At 38.7% G+C, this 21,659-nt stretch overlaps 1 protein-coding gene across 1 annotated transcript in view; it reads right to left on the reverse strand.

The window, feature by feature from the left end:
- Nucleotides 1–21,659, reverse strand: part of LOC139472992 (general transcription factor 3C polypeptide 5-like) — a 125,297-nt gene that overhangs the window by 16,416 nt on the left and 87,222 nt on the right. Inside the window, exons 6-7 of the mRNA XM_071255490.1 lie at nucleotides 20,864–21,021; nucleotides 2,945–3,061 (exon numbers count right to left, since the gene is read on the reverse strand). Coding sequence (XP_071111591.1) covers nucleotides 2,945–3,061; nucleotides 20,864–21,021 — 275 coding nt within the window. The remainder of the gene's footprint in view (nucleotides 1–2,944; nucleotides 3,062–20,863; nucleotides 21,022–21,659) is intronic.

Below are 21,659 nucleotides of genomic sequence, written 5' to 3' on the forward strand. Positions count from 1 at the left end.
TTTCAAGGGACATAACTCTGGGGCAGCCAGTGATGAAAGAGTTAAAATTCTTTTGGTTTGACGCATCCGGGAATCGAACCCCTGACCTTCCGCTCTAGACCATAGCGCTGGGCCTAGATTTTTGAAACGATCGTAGCCCTAAAATTATCATAAATTTATCATAAGGAAATCGTAGGCTATCGTAGCATATTTTCAAAACTATCGTAGCCCCAAGATATCTTAAGATTGTCTTAAATCTAAGATAGCCCCATACCTGGCGTAAGTTTATTTTATCTTCATCCAAGATGGCGGCATACTTTTCCATAGATATTTTGACAAACAATTAGTCTGCTTTACGTCCAAACATTGACATTTCATTTTGTAAAACCGTGTGATTCAAATTGACACCTCGAAAACACGAAGACCGCATCAAGGATTTCACGTCAAAAATGTTCTTAATCGCGACAGCGATCCACATAACTGTGGAGTCGATAGCTTACAATATATCTATCCGAGTCCATGCTGAAGAAGTGTGAAACAACATACCTTTTCGATAATTTGGGAAGGATAAAAACGGAGGGTGTCGGCAGGCTACAGTAATGACCGTGACCTCATTGATAACTCAGGGGGAGCTAATCTTAGTTCAAACTCTAGTTGAGAGTGGTTTCCCTTTGAATTCGCCCGGGACACCTTGCTCAATGTTATAGTTTTCATGAAGCGCAGAGTTCCGCTGTTATATTACTGGATCGCATTTGTGTCATTGCTTTAGTCTTTATTTTCGCATTTTATAAAATTATGTCAATCTACATACCGTATTCCACGTAATAAGCGCCCAGGGCGTTCTCAAAATTAGAAATAGGGGGCTCTTATTAGAATATTATTTTGGTGGAAAAAACAGAGTTGAAAGATACATTTCGTGGTTTATGCTGACAGCCTGACTGTTTATATACAACAGATATGTTTTTCCAGAATTTAATTGCCCATAATTAAGAGTGCAAAAACACACGAGTGCGTATTATACACGAATAAATAAGTCTTGTGTACATTAATCAAGGGGTGCTAATTGGGATTGTTCACTTGCCAATATAATAGCAAATATCGCCGTGGGCGCTTATTAGAGCTGGGCGCTTATTACGTCGAATACGGTATGTTAAAAAAACCATAAAGGTTTCGCATAAGATTTTACATCTAAAATCGTGTGGGGCGGGTGGTTTTAATAATTGAATTTTAACTATACAGCGTAGTATTTATTGACTTAACAAGGAAATACATGTGATCAAATATTTGTATACAATATCTAATATTTTTCTTGCAAAAGTAATTGTAATTTGTTTCGTTTTAAATTCAATACCTATGTGATCTATATCCTCTTGAAAGACAAATATTTGATAAAAAGTGATTAAAAACTGTCTGTTGAACAACTACATTCTTTAAAAACAGGTGATTAATGGCATATAGATGTATTCCATTAAATATAACAATTTACTGTAATTTTGACAGCAAAAGTTAAGCACAGATTTTCGTAAATCAAATAAAAAAATGGGTTCCCATGCTCGTTTTGGTTCTTGTCAAAATGTAGCATAGTTTGAACATTGTCCCAAATTCACTTTCCAATATATGTTCACAGAGAAAAAGTTTATTGAATGAAAATTACTGATCAATATAAAATACACATTTTCAACACAATAATCTTTGCATTCAATAAACCGGTTTTAAAATATTTTGGTCTTTTTAATATTTAAGTCTACATCTTCCCGTTTTATGTTTAAACAAGTATTTGTCACAAAGTGACGAAATGTCCCCCGCCTGTATATACACCATAGTACCAAATATGAAGACAATCCAGCGATTAGTTCTTGAGATATCGCGGCAACACCGTTTTCCAACTCCAAAAGCAGATTTGCCTGCTGTGACCTTGAAAATGAGGTCAAGGTCACCAAAACCGACTGGTGTCTGCGGTGTCTGTATATACACCATAGTTCCAAATATGAAGACAATCCTGCGATTAGTTCTTGAGATATCGCGGCAACACCGTTTTCCAACTCCAAAAGCAGATTTGCCTGCTGTGACCTTGAAAATGGGGTCAAGATCACCACAACCGACTGGTGTCTGCGGAGTTTGTATATACACCATAGTTCCAAATATGAAGACAATCCAGTGTTTAGTTCTTGAGATATCGCAGCAACACCGTTTTCCAACTCCAAAAACAGATTTGCCTGCTGTGACCTTGAAAATGAGGTCAAGGTCACCAAAACCGACCGGTGTCTGCGGAGTCTGTATATACACCATAGTTCCAAATATGAAGACAATCCAGCAATTAGTTCTTGAGATATCGCGGCAACACCGTTCCACGTATAATGTTGGTGTTTACACTAATATTCACTTGACTTTTGACATAAACATAAAAATATACAGCATACATCACTTAACATCAGACTTTAACACGCATGTTAGATGATGAACGCATATGCAGTTCGATCAAAGGTCTTGTCATTGTTATTTAGAATAATGTCCCTTACATTCGTCCTTGACTTTGTACGCGATGTATTTATATCATACAGTTCTGTGCGCTCACGAGAGGACCATTTGAAGGGAAAATAGTGAAGTGTGTTTTCGCACATTATTTCAATTCTAATAGATAAAGTGTATCGATAGGTATCGTTACTCTGAACGAACTGCGACAGGTTTACGATAGTTTCGAAAATCTATCTTATCTTAACCTTAAGATATCTTATCTTTGAACAGAAGTTGTTAAGATTTATCTTAGCTAAGATCATTTCAAAAATCTAGGCCCTGGTCTTTACTGTGTAGCTGATGAGCAATGGAGGAAGTGTGGTGTAGAGATGTAGTGAGACCTTGGGTATTCTTGGAGCCATTGTTTAGAGAAACCACCTCTGGTATCATGCCTTTTTTGTTAATGATGATGAAAAATAGAGGGACTAGTTGAGTAAGTATTTTGACGTACTTGACCATCATTCTGATGTAGTAGCTTCTGTATCTGCTCTTCATGGACATCACATAGCTGGTAGAACATCTGTCTGTACGGAGGCAATACATCTGGCTCAAACATGTACGTACTTTCCTGTAATGGAAATACATAATTAACAAGCAACATAGATTTTTCTGGAATGATGATCTGATTTGCAGTATTAGTCCAGTTAATCTTCAATTTGACTTGACAATTTTGTTGTCGTATAAACATGCTTAGTCGTATATAATATATCAAAAGTCTAGAAAAGTCAAGGGTGAAGAAACCATTATAAAAAAAGAGAAATAGCCTTTCATGTTGACCTTGGCAACAATGTAACATTGACACATCACATGGCTGCTAATCATGCATTTGTGAATACTTTCGTGTCTTTTGAAAAGGTAGATGTCCCAAATACATAAGGTATAACTTGCATGAATCCAATATTTTGACAAAAATATAAACATTTTGCCGCAATTCATTGCATTACTGTATCATAGACAGATTGAAATTTAAGTAAAAATTGATTTGCAAGCTATGCTAATGCAACATGTGTAATGCATTGCGGCGTAACAAACATCTTCCATATGTCAAATGTGAAAATGATCAGCTTATGAATATCAGTCTAACAAAAAACAAACTACCGGTAGTGCACAGCACTGTAGCTCAACTGTATATGTTGTAAAATATAAAGAAAGACGCCATAGTAATAAAAGTTACTGTCTGATTGCTGTACAAATAGTACAGAAAAATTAAGGAGCATGGTCAAAGTGCAAAGGTCTAAATCTGCATATTTATAAGAATTGACTTTCACTTTGTGCGAGTTCATTAGAGTATGAACCTTCATAGAGTGAGGGCCAAACTACACTACATTTCAAAAGTCACTTCCCCTGTATCGCGAAACTATTTCGCTATACGTTCGCGATAGTGCCGTGAAAGTATCGTGAAAGTGATTCGAAAGTGGCGCGATAATACTGCGTTTGTGCAGAAACAACAAAACATGATGTAGGTAAAAATATGTTTATTTACAACATCTTTGGAGAATTGAGGGGGCTACTTCGGTTGCCGGAGGGTCTCCAACCCTGGGTATGTTAGAGGTGAAGGATAACCTGTAGGTCGTGGACCCACGGTTAGAAGGCAAGGGGAGTAACCTGTAGGTCGTGGACCCGCGGTTAGAAGGCAAGGGGAGTAACCTGTAGGTCGTGGACCCGCAGTTAGAAGGCAAGGGGGGTAACCTGTAGGTCGTGGACCCGCGGTTAGAAGGCAAGGGGAGTAACCTGTAGGTCGTGGACCCGTGGTTAGGACAGCGAGGACCTAATGGTGGGATTAGTTGCCCTGGGGTCGTGGACCCGGACATCCCTATGGACGGTTCCTGGTGTAAGATCGGGAAGCCCGTGTAGATTGTGTCCTGCCGCCGTATGAATTGGGGGCTAGTCAGCTCATTCTGTACTTCCGTACTGGCGATTAAAAGCACTGAATGAGCTGAAGGCCCAAAGGAGGTTGGCAACCGAGAGCCCCCAATGAATAGTAGGGATATATATGTAAGATGTAAGGAGAAAAAACGTAAAAAAATGTGAAAGTTACCAACATTTAGTGGCAGTGATGCATGTTACATCTAAGCATGCTTGAACTAAACGCCGTTGGCTACTAAATGACAAAGGTATGGCATCCTTGACCTAAATAACGCCAGTGAAGCAGGACGGGGGCTTCACACTGAGTACATTGTAACCACAGTCACTGGCTCCATGCAAATGTCCATGATAGCATCAAGTCACAGTTAAAACCAAGTGTCAAAGTCAGAATGCACATTTGGACACGGCACAGTATGTGGCAGTAGTCACGTGCACGGCGTGGCTACTATCTGAGTCTGTAGTTCCTCCAGCACCACTATTACACAAGAGTACAGTTTGTGTCACATTGTACGAGATACAATATGAGTGAGTTGCGCACCACAGAGTCACAGATTGCATCATAAATAGCACAAGTCACACTGCACTGGAGTCACGAGCCTGAACGTCACATAAGATGGGGTAAGTTACTATGCAGTTTGCACTGTTGGTTAAACATTATACGTTACACAAGGAGATCTGTGCTTGTCTCAAGGTATCTTCCGGGGTTCGAATGTACCTGGTGAAGCAGTCTGAACTCCACCTTCCCAGGGTTTTGATGAGATGGTCCTCCATTCTCACTTGTGCAGCCGTGGTAGCTGCGCCAATCCTGAATGAATGTCCTGAATAAGATTTGGAGCTCAAGCCTATCCGACACATGATGATGTTGAGCCATCTTAGAAATGTAGTCCTCGTAATTCTCTCAAAATCTCTCACGAATCAACCACTGAATACGCCATCCAGCATTATTCTTCACCAGAGAAACTTCCCATTGTGTTTACAATGTCGGATCCAAAGAGGAAACGTGTTGCACACACAAGGAAATCCGGGCGGACCAAAAGCGTTAATCTACCTTCCACAACATCCGATGTAAACAACCAAGATGGCGGACCACCCCCTCGTACATCTCGCCAGTCTCACGCCACCAAACCACCGTATCTGACAGCCACAGACCTCAGAAACAGACTGGAACAACTGGGGATGAAAGTTCCAGCTGCGTGGTCTCGGAAATTCTTGCTACAACTGTATAAGGAAAACGTAGCAAGTGACCGGCTGATAGACGACCCCAGTGACAACAACAGGCCAACTAGGAATGACAGTCCGCAGACACAATCAGCAATCCAGACTCCAGACGACTTAGCCAGAGAATGCACGACAGGAGAAACATTCAACCCTCCAACTACCCTGACTACACTTGGCAGTGTTTACGACAATCTGCATTCCATCTCTGACCTGCGCAGTAACCAGACGGAAGTTCTGGTATCCAACATGGCGGATAGAAACCTGAGAGACGAGGTCAGAGAGTTGAAGGAACTTATGTGTGCCATGCGCCAAGAGAATGTAAACAGAGCCCCACACCAGATGCGTCAAGCGGTGCCCTCAGACAGCCTGCCCCCGATTGACACAGTGCCAGAAGCGATCAAGGACAAGATCAAAGCCGGTAAATATGTGAATTTAGCTCTCCTATTACAAGACATAGACTACGGCGAAAAAGGGATTAAGTCAAGATAGCCCAAATGGCAACTTATCAAGAACCCTGTTGTTACCAGATTTCATTGTGGCTTTCACCACATTCAAGAACATCTATTGTGAAAACAACGATGAACTCAGGCGCCAGTTGGATGCTCACGAAAGGACAGTAATAAATCTGGCGCAACAATTCCCAGGGAAGAGCAACCACTACGATTACCATAAACTGTTTGCCTCTCGTGTGGCCTCCTATGCTGAGAAAGGCCAACCCATCAGGTGGAATATGCCTGATCAAAGAATTCTCACTAGGTGCTCTACAAGTCCAAGTCTTGTCATATCTGCCATAGTGTGACACATGATAGCGACCATTGCCATGAGTTCAAACCACGGAGGTTCAACACACCAGTCTCCGACAGACCGCAAGGATATCGACAAGACAAGGCCGATATCAGGGGACGTCCCAAGGTCAGGTTCAACGGAAAAGAAATTTGCAACAATTTCAATGACCAGGGTTGCGCCAGAAGAAACTGTCTGTTTGAGCATGTCTGCTTAACATGCAAGGAGCCAAGCCACGGAAAAAACAATTGTAGTGACAAGAGGAAGAAGGTTTGACTGGATACCACCCCTAATGAATCCGCCATACCCATGGAAACACTGCCCACATCATCTTCACTCACTCCTATTAACCACGCTCTTTTACAACTCGAACTGGCTCTTCATCCGGATATCCAGTTCACCAACTATTTGATCAATGGTCTAAGATACGGTTTCAACCCTTTAATTAATCCACTACCTACAACTTCCATAGAATGCAACAACAATTACAGTGCTAGAAAAGACCAGGCTGCAGTGTCACTTCTCGTCCAATCGGAAGTTACAAAGGATTATGTCGCAGGTCCATTTTCGACAGTGCCATATGCTGTATACAGGGTGAGCCCCCTCGGATTGGCCATCGGTAAATACAGCCAGAAGAAGAGACTGATTCTAGACCTATCAGCCCCCCATGACAAACCAGAAATACTAAGCATCAACAAACTCATCGACAATGATCAGTGTTCCCTTTCTTATGTGACAATCGACCACGCTATCGCTATCATCTCTAATCAAGGGCGTGGCGCCAAACTCTGTAAACTTGACATTTCGGACGCTTTCAAACAAGTCCCGATAGCAAATGCATTTATACCTTTCTTTGGTTTCAAGTGGCAACAGAAGTACTACTTTTACAAACGGCTGGCCTTTGGATGTCGTTCAAGCCCAAAATTGTTTGACACTCTGTCAGAAGCTTTATGCTGGATACTGCAGCATAACTATGGCATTCAACACATTCTCCATCTCCTGGATGATTTCCTCACTATAGACTCCCCTGAAGCCGATGCCCAACAAACCATGACGAACCTGCGTAAACTGTTCCAAGAGATGCACATCCCAATAGCCGAGCACAAGACAATGGGACCTGCCACAACCTTGGAATACCTGGGAATTAATCTGGATACCAACACCATGACAGCTAGCCTACCACAAGATAAGCTGGACAGGATATCAGCCTTACTTCACGAGTTCTCCCAGAAGAAAAAATGTACAAAGAGAGAACTCTTATCTTTATTGGGACACTTAAGCTATGCCTGTAAGGTCATCATTCCCAGCAGATCTTTCATTTTTCACCTGTTGGATATAGCCAAATCAGTGAAGAAACTGCATCACCAGATACATTTGTCTACAGCGTGCCAACAAGATCTCCACATGTGGCATGTCTTTCTACAACAGTGGAATGGCGTGTCCCTATTCGATGATGCTTACGCTACCTCCAATCAGGACATGGACTTGTTTACCGATGCCTCTACTTCGTTCGGATTCGGCGGATACTTTCAAGGAGCGTGGTTCTCAGAGAAGTGGCCAGACAACCTACTCACAGAATTAAGCGTTGAACATTCTCTCGCCTTCCTCGAACTGTATCCCATCGTAATAGCATCTGTACTTTGGGGACATAGTTGGACTCGGCTAAGAGTATTATTCCATTGCGACAACCAAGCCACCGTACACATCATTCGCAAAGGGAGATCTAAATGCCGAAAAGTCATGTCTCTTATGCGTACCCTAACATGGACGGCAGCTAAAGGCAATTTCATAGTATTAGCTAAGCACATCCCTGGGGCGCACAATACTTTAGCTGATGCTCTTTCTCGTTCACAGCTGGACCTGTTCCGCTCCCTAGCCCCGGCAGCCCAGATCGAACCCATACAGTGCCCTCCAGACTAATACTGCGAAAGTGGCTAGAAAATGCCGCGAAAGTTGCGCTTAAATGCCACGAAGTTTCGCGTAAGTGGCGCAAAAGTGCCGTGATAGTACCATGAAAGTGGCGCGATAGTGCCGTGAAAGTGGCGCGATAGTGCCGTGAAAGTGGCGCTATAGTGTCACAAAAATCTGTAATAGTGCCGAGAAAGTGGCGGCATATTGGTACACTGCATGTACACTTCAGAAATGCTGTCGTGCGTTACTTCCCCATGTATGTCGGATGTATGTTCAATCTAACCTGGAGCTATATAAGCATGTTGCTCGTGTTATATTTAAAGAGGTGTAGGTGGTAGGTCCATTAACAGTAAAGAGCTTTACATGGATAAAAAATTATGTTCTTAAAACTGTATTTTTTCCGCAAGGATGCATGACCTATTCTATATTAAATTCATAATAATAAGAAATTCATGGACAAATGTTTATATTCCCTGATGTGTGTAACTCATTTGTATAAGTTATCAATAGTCTTCGGAATTGGGAGTAGTGTATGAGAACGCAATTCCCAGTGGTGCCTGAATACACTTTTTTCTAGATTCACCCTGATTTTGGTCCTCAGTTCATCTGATTCATACACAATAAGGACTTGCGTTCGTCCATAAATGCCTGAAATGCTGAGTGTTAACAGCGGCCATCACAGTCTCTGTTTAGCATTTAGCATTCAGGATTAAATATATGAAAATACATTTCGCTTTGATGTGCTTATGAAAACGGAATAACTTTCCTCAAAACGAAGTAGAAACCAGGTGATACACGGATGATACATACATGTAAGGAAGAGAATTTATTGATGGTAACTTTATTATGAGGAACACAATGTTTCGAAGTAATATTTACTCTTTCATCAGGTGAAGGAGTAAGTATACACTCCAAAACATTGTGTTCCCCAAATTAAAGATGTCTTCATTATGTGCAGAACTTGTAAATGATTTTCAAACACATGATCCATAGACGGTTTTAAAATGATAGGTCAAATACTGTGCTGTTTATCTGTTCCACATAGTGATAAGTTGTAAGATGAGTTTCTGCTCGTTAATCAGACAAACTACTGCTACACTTGGTTTGTGCAAAAGTTGATGCACGTATACACATGTCGAGTGTCTAAGATACGCGGGGTCTACTTATTTACTTTTTTAAATTGGGACTTTAATGTGCGTATTTCGCGCACGGGCCCGCCAGGCCATTTAGCGTTTGTTCGAAAAGGGTATGTCCGAGAAGGTGGGCTTTTAGGGTTGTTTACTTAATTTGGATAACAAATTTGGAATTTTGAAATATGCCATGCAAAAGATGGAGGGGGGACTAAATGTAGTTTTAGTAGATGTAGTTGTAAGTATGTTTTTGTAGATTTAGAATTTTAAGGTTTATTGGCAGCTTGTTTGTTGTACTTTGTTAGATGCGGCCGAGTAGGCCTGTTTTGATTAGATATATACCTAGTGCTTTAAAGGTTTGTAAGTCATTTAGGGGGTTTAGTACCGTTGCTAGTGTCATTTGATTGTTGCAGTTTAGAGTGGATTGGAGTGTTGTTCTATGTTGCTGGTACTGTGTGCAATATAGTATTATGTGTTCAGGAGTTTCTCTTAAGTTGCAGTGGGGGCATTTCCCGGATTGGTGTTTTTTTTAGCTTGGTGTAGGTGGGAGTTTAACTTAGTGTCGCCTGTTTGTAGTTTAGCTATTTCTGATAGTTATTTTGCCACTTTTGTATTACTTTTAATTTAACCCTTTTACATTGGTAGGTTGATGCTTACTTCTTCTAATTTTAGTGCAGATTTGGCTGCTTTGTCTGCGTGTTCGTTGCCGAACACTCCAACGTGGGCAGGGATCTGTACTATTTCTATGTCTTCACCTAGTTTACGTAGATTGTTGGCGCTTTTAATTATCTGTTGTATTAGTTTTGGGCGTTTTTTTGTGATTTAGTTTTTTTATAGCCTGGAGCCCACTTAATGAATCTGAAAGGATTAGGGTTTTTGGTGGTGGGGTCTGCAGATATAGTTGTGATTTGATGAATTCTTTATTCTCTAGACATTCGAGAGCGAACCAGACTGCAACATTATTCTCAATGAATATACTCAGAATATCTACTCCAATAAAAAAAAGCACCCCACAGTGTATTATGTAACTTATAGCGAGACAACTCGGATAGTTAATTACATTGTCTACTCACAATGCTAAACAGGTGCACGATATAACAGGAAGGGTCATGCATTATATAACATCATAAACATGGAAGATGAAATCCACCTTCCAGCAAATTGTATTCATTAGGAGTAGGGTAGATTCAGCTGTGCAGGCAATTGAATAGTAGCGTTAACCAGTGGCATTTAAGACGTTTATACATTTAAGAACATATGTAATACTCATGGTCATTAGGACGGAAGCGCAACAGATATGAACGATAACGATATCGATAGGTTTGTGCGAGGAACAAGGATTACCATATATTTGTGACACAAGATCTACATGTATACTGTATTTTTCAGTGAGTATTTGTACTGAAAAATAAAGAATTGAATTGAAATAAAGAATTAAATTGAGTTGACACAAGATCATACTTCTTCGTCAGCAACATCTCACATATCCTGTGGTATCGTGTTTGCTTAGAATATAGAACAATGACTTCAAACACATTATACTATGCAGTCATTTTGTCGTCTAGTTCTTAACATTCCTTCACTGAAATAGGATTGCTACGCAGTATTTAATTAACTTGTTACGTTGATTCGAGACCAGAGAACATGTTCGGTATCGATACCGGTTGTTTATTAATGTTCACTAAAGGAGGGAGGGCTACAATTGACAAGGACCTCTAGGCTACAGGTCATTAAATATGTTTCTCATGTCGTTGTCGTTGTGCACTAATGAAGTAAGTGAATGTTAAGAAGACGAGATAACATGTACCTGTATCATCCATCACACAAAACAATGTAGGTATGGTTTGACACTGTTTTAGAACGTTTTGTAAAACGGATAGGACAAAACAAGCCAGTGCTGGCTTCTGTTGCTGCCTCTCCGAAGATCTGAATAAAAAGGTTATCATACTCATTGCTAGATATTACGTTCTAAAATAGGAACATTTACAACGCGGGATTGTTTGCTCATTTATTATGTACCACACCATATATTTAAGGAGTGTAGGACATTTCCCCCACACCGACAATCTGATACTCGGACAATATCCCGTACTGACATTTCCTCACATTGAATAAATTAATAATTTATATTACAGTTTGACAAACTATTTTAATATAAACATGAAAAGTCATCATCACATATCAAGTTCACTACATGTCATCAGCTGGAAGTGACATGGGAAATAGATTTTACTCTTTGTTCAGCTGTCCTTCATTTAAAGACACATTTGACACAAAAAAAAGCACGAACTGGTTGAGTGACCTCCTTTCATCAGGTTGAAAGGATTACCCATAGAGAAAGAAAGGATTAGAAATCGACATGCCATTACGTATTCACTACCAACGTCCTCTAATATTAAACTGATACCCTTGTTATCCCCTAATGAGATCTTGTATACTTTGTCACACCCGGTAATTGTTAAGATCACAAATCCTATCTACAGCCAGGCAATCTATCCATGTTTCCAATACCCTGTTATAATTAGTGGTGAATGCTAGAAAACACATCCTGAAAGATATCCTGAGACGCCTCCAAATGTCCACTTCATAATTCTTACAAAAAGTGATATTCTACAGTTATAACATTTGAAGGCTAATCCACAAATACCATCGCATCAATTGTTACGGAGTGGTGACCAGCATTCGTAACTGCAAAAATTGCAAAAATCAAACTGCCGAGGATAGAATGCAACTTAAAGCGAGCTGCAATCTTCTTTCTGATATTAGATATTCGTTAAGGAGATATTCATAATAATAAAAATTATTATCGAAATAAATCAACTAAATTATCTTTTTTAAACTCTTAAATATTCTAGATTATGTCCCTAACTTACATTAAGCATCCGACAATTATAGTTATAATTCACTCAATATGCTGCTGATAAGACAATAATATTTGAATGCGCCCCAGATTTAATCGGAGCATATGTTAACGTTGTATAAAGGTCTGACGTAAATTGACTATCGCCTGTCTGTAAAGTGTGACCCTCATGACACCCTTATTTATTGCCACTGTCTTACTTAAACCATTCGAGTGACTCCGGTTTTCATTTCGTGTGACGGTGAGGCATTAAAACATTCTTACACCCCTCACGTACTTTGACTCGTCTCGATAAACATATCAATACAAAGCTTATGTAATCACTATCAGAACTAACAGACGGGCGCAAAGCTTTAGTGACAATACCCTAATTACTTCATGATATGCATGACGATGACTGAGCGGCGAGAGTCGGTTCAAATGTGTGCCTTTGTTGTCTAAACGTATGCTTATAGGACCTGGTCGTGTTTAAAGAACAGTTAACATTTTAGATATAATGGAGGGTTTACTACCGAACGTAACGGTTGTCACAAGCATGATGATCAAGTCAAGGATACATAAGCGATGGTCCTGAAGCGATAATTCAAATACGAATGTACATATGTTGCTCTTTCTAAATAAGCACATTTACATTTATAAGCAAACATAATTTGACACAGTGTCATGATATTGCTGAATGGTTGCTTGGCCACCCATAGCAGGTGTTGGGTGGTCTGCAGGGCGTTATCAGGCGCCCTATTTTTTCTTCTTAGGTGTCAGGCGACCCCCGGCATTCAGCTGCATGACCAGGGTTTCTGTAGCTTTTTGTTCCGTCTATAAATGCGTGTCTGGTCGGACCCCGCTTACTTTTATTAGAATGCCAGCCTTCCATCTGGTTGGTTGTTTGGGATCCTGTGGAGCTGAAACCTCTGCTCACCATCTTTGAGCTTCACTCACTTGCCTGGGAGACGGCCCCTATAATCCTCTATTGTTTTACAAATCAACAGGCTTCATTGGCTATCGTTTTACAAAAACGCTTTTCGCAATAGAGTGATTTGGTTTTCTTTTGACACTGTTTCTGGTACATATTCCCTGGATAGAGAAGATATTGGCGACATGGGTTCCAAGCATCATTTGATATTTGTAAACAATTCAATTCATTAATTTGAGCTTGAACATATGTTTAAGAAAGTAAGAGAGGTTCTGATTACTCGCGAGTGTGTTATCGGATATGTCGACAGATGGATTCAAATTTCAAATGGTATATTTCGAAATTCAAGCATCTATACTGACTGCACTAACACCCGCCAACAATGTTAGTGAAATATTTAATATGCTACAGTTTCATAATAAAAGCGACACAATCCTTTCAATATTCAAAAGAAAATCTCTGCTAAAAGCATTCCGACTGTATCGTGAGCATGTGTTTATAAATCACTATCAAATAGTGATGGTATCAGGCGTTCGTGAAACATTAATTCCATGTAAGTGGAAAATAATACAACACAATCGTCTTGCCTCCTACCATCCCAGATAATATTTCCACCGGGCCCCTTTCAAGGATGTTCTTTTAAACACATACATGCGTATCTAAAGAAAGAAGTCTGTGTATTGCTTTAACAATAAACAAGCGTATAGATGACAAAGTCATCTATATCCCCCGCCCATTTTAACACGTTATGGTCCCAAACCAGGGAACTAACCCAACATTTCTCTTAGCCCATGTCAAAATAGCTGCAATGGAAATTCCAAAATAAACATTTCTAAAACTCCTTAATATCAAATGGCACTAGTTCAGTATGCGCTTTATATATAGACATGCAATGTTTGGCAAGGAAATATTTAACAGTTTACTTGTTATACTACTTAAGTAAACCAAACCTATATTAAAACTTAAATCCAACTTGTTGTCATGGAAACATAAACAATAAAAATTTCTAAAAGTGCTATATATCAAAAGGCACCAGTTCAGTATGTGCCTGGTAGACATGCAAAGTTTTGTAAGAAAGTATTTAACGTTTTTTGAGTTACACTCTGGAAACGAACACCACCCCTGTAGAACCTAAGTCCAACTTATTGCCATGGAAACATGAAAAATAAAAATTTCTAAAATTCCTAAATTGCAAGAGGCACCAGTCCAGTATGTGTCTGGTAAACATGCACAGTTTTTGTTGGAAAGTATTGAATAGGTTTTAAGTTGTGCTCCGGAAAGAAACTCTACCCTATAGAACCTAAGTCCAACTTGTTGCAATGGACACGTAAAAAATAAAAATTTATAAAATTCCTAAATAGCAAAAGGCACCAGTTCAGTATGTGCCTAGTAGACATGCAATGTTTTGTAAGAAAGGATTTAACAGTTTTTGAGTTATGCTCTGGAAACAAACACCACCCTTACAGAACCTAAGTCCAACTTGTTGCCATGGAAACGTAAAAAATAAAAATTTATAAAATTCCTAAATAGCAAAAGGAACCAGTTCAGTATGTGCCTAGTAGACATGCAAAGTTTTGTAAGAAAGGATTTAATGGTTTTTGCGTTACGCTCCGGAAACGAACATCACCCTCACAGAACCTAAGTCCAACTTGTTGACATGGAAACATAAAAAATATAAATTTACAAAATTCCTAAATAGCAAAAGGCACTAGTTCAGCATAAGTCTGATAGACATGCAAAGTTTCGTAGAGAAATATTTAACGGTTTCTGAGTTATGCTCCGGAAATGATATCGGGACGCACACACGCACGCACGCACGCACGGACGGACGGAACCCATTTCTATATCCCCCGCAAACTTCGTTGGGGCGGGGGATAATATTGCATATATTTAAGGCAAAGCATTAAACTGACACTTTTGCTACGTACACGTGTCACAAAATGAACCCGTTAGACCACTTCAGGAATTTATTTATGAAATTGCGAAATGTCCGCGTCCAACGGGTCGATGCGTATGTGAACCAACTATTTAATTATCTGTTTTAGAACATCGTAATGTTTCTAACACTGACAAGAGGTATAATAAGTGAATAGTTAGAAGGGCCACTACTTATCAGAATGAATCACTGAAATCAGTGAGTGAGTTGGGTTTCTATAATCTCTAGCTTCTTCTCGGCAGTCTGACATTGGCTGCTTGGTCACACTAGCTGCCATGAGTCGATTTTGCTCGCAAATGCAACTGAGGGTGACAAGAGACTGGGCTACCGTCTGCAAGGACAGCTAAATAAACTTGGAGGCAATATTTGTTTTACGCATTTTTCAACACTGATTAGTTACTCGTGATCTATGAAGATTTGGACAAAGGGCGCCTGTTAATAAATTTCTTCAGCCTAAACAAACAGACAAAAAGAACGACAGAAGCTAATCGGATGTCTTTATTTGGAAATACCCCTGGTGGTTATAGTTTATGATAAGAAAAGTATCCCTGAAGTGAAAGCATTTACGGATTTCGGATTGCGTGGGTAAACTATTCCCTAGTTGTCATCCATGTTTTCTGGTATAACCCTACACTTGTGTATTTGTCGTCATTCAATTGATGCTCAGTTAATTTATTACAGGTTTTATTACTGGAGGCACCACTCAGATTACCTGATAAAGGTTCCCATTAGGCATTTCGTGTGTCTGGGGTATTCATTCTATTCAAATCCAGGTTTAAACCGAATCCCGGTTTGAAGTGAGGTGAAACGTATGTCATATAATATGCACGTTTCAGCCCAGCAAGAGGAGTGATCACCATCATTCCTTGCCATCAAAGGATCAGCAGAAATTACGTTGATTGAATAATCACTGTTATTTTGCACAGTGGATTTGTCAAAAGTAAGCTTTTACATGTGTATGTTTACTAAAGCAGACAGAATAAGCCAATATCTGGGCGTGAAAACAACATACTTTGTTCAAAGCCGATATAACGTTGATTGATTGCTCATTGTTATCTAACTCAATGGATTTTTTTAAAGAACCGTGGACATTATGAAAACAGTTGTCACGTGGGCTTTCTCAGCTGACCTTTGAGACTTGACACCTATGTGAAACAACTGAAACAAACTAAGTGATCAGTTGAGAAACCAAACACGGGTTATAATATCCCGAAACAATAAATATATTTTGAAATATTTGATTGTTACAGAGACACTTGACATCCAATAAGTTTCTTTGTACAGCTGCAGATGTGTGGAATATTGCTCCTTTATGTGAATATTTACGGTTGCATTCCTCGAACAAGGCAGCTGACTAAAAATATACATATAACTTTGGTAGGTTGTGATTATGATATTTGCATTTTGTTTTCATTCATTTGCTGTAGCATTGAACAGAATCATTCTTGTTCCTCTACGTCTTGGTTGAGAAGTTCTTTGATGCGCGATAGACGATGTTTTTCAAAAGTCTTTTCCTTTGTATGCGTGTATATGTTACAGTCTATGTGTAAAATATTATTCACTCAGGCAATTTATAGAATGTCTAAATATTTCAGGCGATTGACTGAAAAATCTGTTCATTTATTTAACAGATTGACTAAAAATGACTAAGACTGTCAAAAGGGCTTAAAAACATCACAATAGATTAATTATGCTGGGATTAGAATCCAAACAACATAGAAATGTACTTTTAATATCCTTACATTTTCAGTCACTTGGTGATGATATTAAACATAAAATTGTTTGGATTTCGTCATCATAAAAAATACAGATGGGCATATTTTTCAGTCAGTTTGTGAAATAACTGAATATTTAGGCGTTTAATAAATTTCCTAAATGAAACATTTGCACATTTTGACTGTAAAAAAATAAACACCATAAAATAAGCAATGGGCAGGTGAAATATTTTCTTTGTGTTGCAAGTCAAAATAGTGTAAACGTAAATCACACAATTACCAAGCAAGTGACTTATCAAAACACCGTCACCATTAATGATGCTACCCACAAAGATACCTACATTTCCTTATTATTTCCAAAACTGTATTTCATTTTGTTGATAAATGTGACCATACGCCCTTATCCTGTCAATAAAAGTGACAACTGCGCTTACGAATGGCGCAGCACAGGCCGCGAACTAGTCTAGATCTCTGCTATATCATCCGGGTACTCACGGGGAAAAACATTAACAAAGGCAACAACTCTCGGGGAATTGCTTTAGGTAATTGCCCATTTAACAGTATTGAAGTTATATCACGGCGTGTCAGCTTAATGTGGGAGGAAAGCCCAAAGTGATGCAGATCTCAGACGTTTACCATTTCGGTGAACCCCACGAGCACGGGTATGGTGCTGACAAAAAAAAACTAGAAACTTAATTAGGGCGAACCGGGTTTCGAACCCACAATCATAGGTTTCTGGCGTGCCCAAGGGACGCAACTATGCACAGCGAATCGCAACACCTACGATGACTGGGACAGCCGTGCCCCCCCCTGAAATCAAAATCGGGGCACCATGTTATAAATCCTGAAGACGCTCAAATAGCAGTTCATGGAAGATTTACATTCTCTCATCAATTCTAAGAAATGTACTAAAAAAAAATTGATTAAAATTTCCCAATCAAATCTAGTTATAATCAGCCTGATAAGTCTATGTAAATACATACATGTATATTCTAGTGTCTTCCTCTAAAACACGAAACCAGCTCTTCCCTTAGTTTATTTCAGCAGCTTCGTATAAAGTTGTGTTATTTCAATGTGGTAACTGTACATGTATGTCTTTGACTTGCAAATACCTGACTTGCATTTGCATGTGTTTGTGGTGGATACGCTCTAACCTGATTCATGAGTATGATTCATTAACACATGCTTATGATATAGTCGGAATGGAATGGAACAGAAGTAAATTATGGAAATGGTTTTGTTTATTTTGTTTCCAATAAAAAGCGTATTCTTTTACAATGTTAATAGTCATCCACACATCAAGAACAAGTCACTGTGTAATACAAATACCTAATGACGTAATATTTGTGAAGGACTTCGTTTACCATAGGAAATCTTTAATAACCAAACGAATTTGTCCAGACTATTTCACATTATATTCTGTCTCGAAAGTGTCGCGATAGTGGCGTGAAAGTGTCGCGAAAGTGTCGCGAAAGTGCCGCGATCTTGTAAAATGTTATCGCAAAAATGGCGCGAAAGTGTCTCGAAAGTGGCGCAATAGTTTTGATTAATGGCTCAAAGGTGCCACAATGGTGGCGAGAAAATTTCGCGAAATTTTCACGAAAATAGGGGAAGTTACTTATGAAATGTAGTGTATATGGACGTCGGAGCTTGCAAATTCATACAAATCCTAAAATAGCCTAATACAGCTAAAATTGACACAAAAGGGTGTTAGTATGAAATAATAAATTACATTTTCACACTGAAAAGCACCTAGTTTTCAACTCGTCTCTATCGTGCCAGATGACATTGAAAGTAAGGACAAACATACTGAACTTTTTATAGAGTGTTGTATATTAATTCTGTAACGATTATGGTCTGGAAGCCCTTCGGTGAATGATATAAGTGAGATAAAAAATTGCCAAAACTTGACTAATTCAGGCTTCTGTGATGCTAATATATCTTATGTATAATTGCAAATACCAGTACAAGGGCTGGTCAAAAAGTTCTAAGCTAACAAACAAAAACAATAATTGTGAAAGTGTTTTTAATAATGTTTTTTCGACATAATCTCCCTTCTTTTTAATACACTTCTCACATCAATAGTGAAGATCTTCAATTCCAGTCAGGAAAAAGTTTTTAAAACCCATTCATGGCAGCTTTAAGGACATCGTTGTCGTAATAGTGCTTTCTATGCAGGTGTTCTTGCAGTTTGGGAAACAGGTGAAAATCACTTGGTGCCAGGTCTGACATGTATAGAGGGTGAGGAAGCTCTTCGAAGATACATTGTCACACAGCAGCCCTTACAAGTTGAGAGGTTTGAGAAGAGGCATTGTCATGAAAAAATAGAACTCATTTAGTCAGCATTTCTTTGATAGAATCTCTCAGGCGATGAAGCAAATCAGCATAGTAGACACCGGAAATCGTCTTTTGACTTTCAAAGTAATCAACAAGGCTCACACCCTTTGCATCCCAAAATACAGTGGCCATACTGTGAGTACTTTTCTCTGAAGTCAAAAACCTGACGACTGGTTGGTACTTGTTCTTTTCCATTTCTGTGTCCATACAGGACCCCTATCACGTTAAACTGGCTGTCACTAATGTACAAATGGCCTCAACAGAACACTTGCAATGACCTACTCAAACAATGTACTACGTTGACCAGTTCACTTTGTTAGGCCCATAGTTGAAAGTTTGTCAGGCTTAGAAGTTTTTGACCAGCCCTCCTCGCATTTTGACACACAGCATATCACATCCATCAAGTCTATTGCCATTGAAAACCAGGGTAAGACACCATGAATAATCTCCTACTCCCTTGCTCATTTTCAATTGTCTAGTACTAGCAGAGGAGTGGCTGCATTTAACCCTGCAGAGAAGAGACTAGTTTGCCAAAAATGATCAACATGTCCACTGTCTGCATGCTGTGCAAAATTAATACCAAAAAGGTATCCATTGCACATTCAAGTTTTATTCACTGAGGGTCAATCTTTACCTGTTAACACAAGATAACATTGATCCAGACGATCAACATGGCGCAAAGAAATTTTAGCATACCTACCAATAGATGCTAGTACCTATACTGTCAAAAGGCGCACATGTGTAACCAGGAGATAAGAAAAATTGTAATTTGCATGTGGTACCTTCAGATTCAGGAATAAGAATATGGTTAATTCAAATTTAAATATTTATGTAATATAGAAGTAGAAAACAATACATAGTATGAAAACAAAATAAGTAATATGTTTTCACAACAATGACTTCCTGAAACATTTGTAATTGTTTTCAAGGAACATGAGGTATTAAGTTGACATAATCATAGTGGTATAATGATACTGTTGACATTGATATTTCTAAAGTCGTAAATTTATTTATATTTTTTCATCATTAATAGGCCAAAACGTTCAGAATAACACGATTTAACCTAAACCTGTTGTCAAAATCTGAAAATTATCAGGTTAATGTGTTATTCATACGAAGCTTCAAAAACGGATATTTTGACAGATACTATTTATAATTCTTCTTTTTTTTCAAATTTCCGATGACTTAAAATTTTTTTTTAAAAGAAATAGGTAAGTGGATATTATGTAATCTTATATTTGTCGAAAATCTTCAGATGTTTGCTTCCTTGGTCCCTAATCTGAATGTTAGGAAAGTGTTAGTTTACATTCTTTTTATCTTTAAATTGAACTTAATTAAGTTGTAAAAGCATTATTAAAATAATGTGATAAGACCTTTCAAATGGTATATAACATGAAGTAGAAAAGATGTGTTTTACAAGCAGATAATTTCCTTGATAAATGTTGGCTTCATCTATCACACAAGAGTCTCTTTGGAACTCAGTGTCACAGCAGTGAATGCTTCTGATGGACTGGTGTTGAAAGGGTTAATGATGGATGGACACTTGACTACAAAGCACCACAACACAAGCTATCTTGATTTTCCGTCAGGCAAACTAAAAAACGTGCCCAGTTTGCGTAAACCACATAGCAAATCATTTTTAAAGTTTATATCTCCATAAATGAAACAAATACTGACGTTGATTCTTGGCTGTCTGTTGCTTACCAAAGTTTGACTTTTATCAGACTGATCCATACCCTCAGCTCCTAGCGTTGATGTGTGAATTTTGGGTATTTTCATCTGTGACCTGGATTTTACAGTTGGCAGCTTGTAGTCAAAGGCACTTCGTTTTCCACCAATCTCTAGTTTCTCGGCTGCTCCCCCTGCAATAAGAAAAGATAAGATTTCCTTGAAGTTTCCTTTGGTATAGGTACTTATAGAAGTAACACCATGGGGGAACATTGACTTCCTGACTATACAGATAAGGCAACAGAAGTCAGGTACTTAGATCATCTTTATTAGAGAATATGAAACTTGTAAGGAGACGGTATTAAAGTCTTGAAACCATATCATCCAACACTTAGATACAATAAGTTACTACCAAGCAGTTTTGGGAATATGTTGTTCATCCATGCTGATAACAAATATTTACTGTATACATATCTACGATACATCTTTATTTTACGATAAATCTTTAAGTCAAATTTATGAGCTGGTATGAAATCTTTTTATGGATGACTTTGTAAAATACTGACAAGAAAACTGCAAAACTACCGTTTTATGGCTTCAAGCCCAAATGCCAATAAGCCTTATTGTGATTTTGGATTTTAAATTAATTTATTTCGTCCAGACACATTTCTTTTCTTGTATAACAGATTCTTTGGACCAAATGGGTTGGATGCAGGCAGGGAAACATATGGATTATAGATTTATCAGCCCGAATTGGTTGGATGGATGAGGCATAAAAACAACTTTAAAAAAAGTAAATATTTCATTTTGTAAATATGGAACCGTATCGGTA

Source organism: Haliotis cracherodii, unplaced genomic scaffold (genome assembly GCF_022045235.1).
Source record: "Haliotis cracherodii isolate W230 unplaced genomic scaffold, xgHalCrac1.p SCAF_26, whole genome shotgun sequence".
Classification (NCBI taxonomy): domain Eukaryota; kingdom Metazoa; phylum Mollusca; class Gastropoda; order Lepetellida; family Haliotidae; genus Haliotis; species Haliotis cracherodii.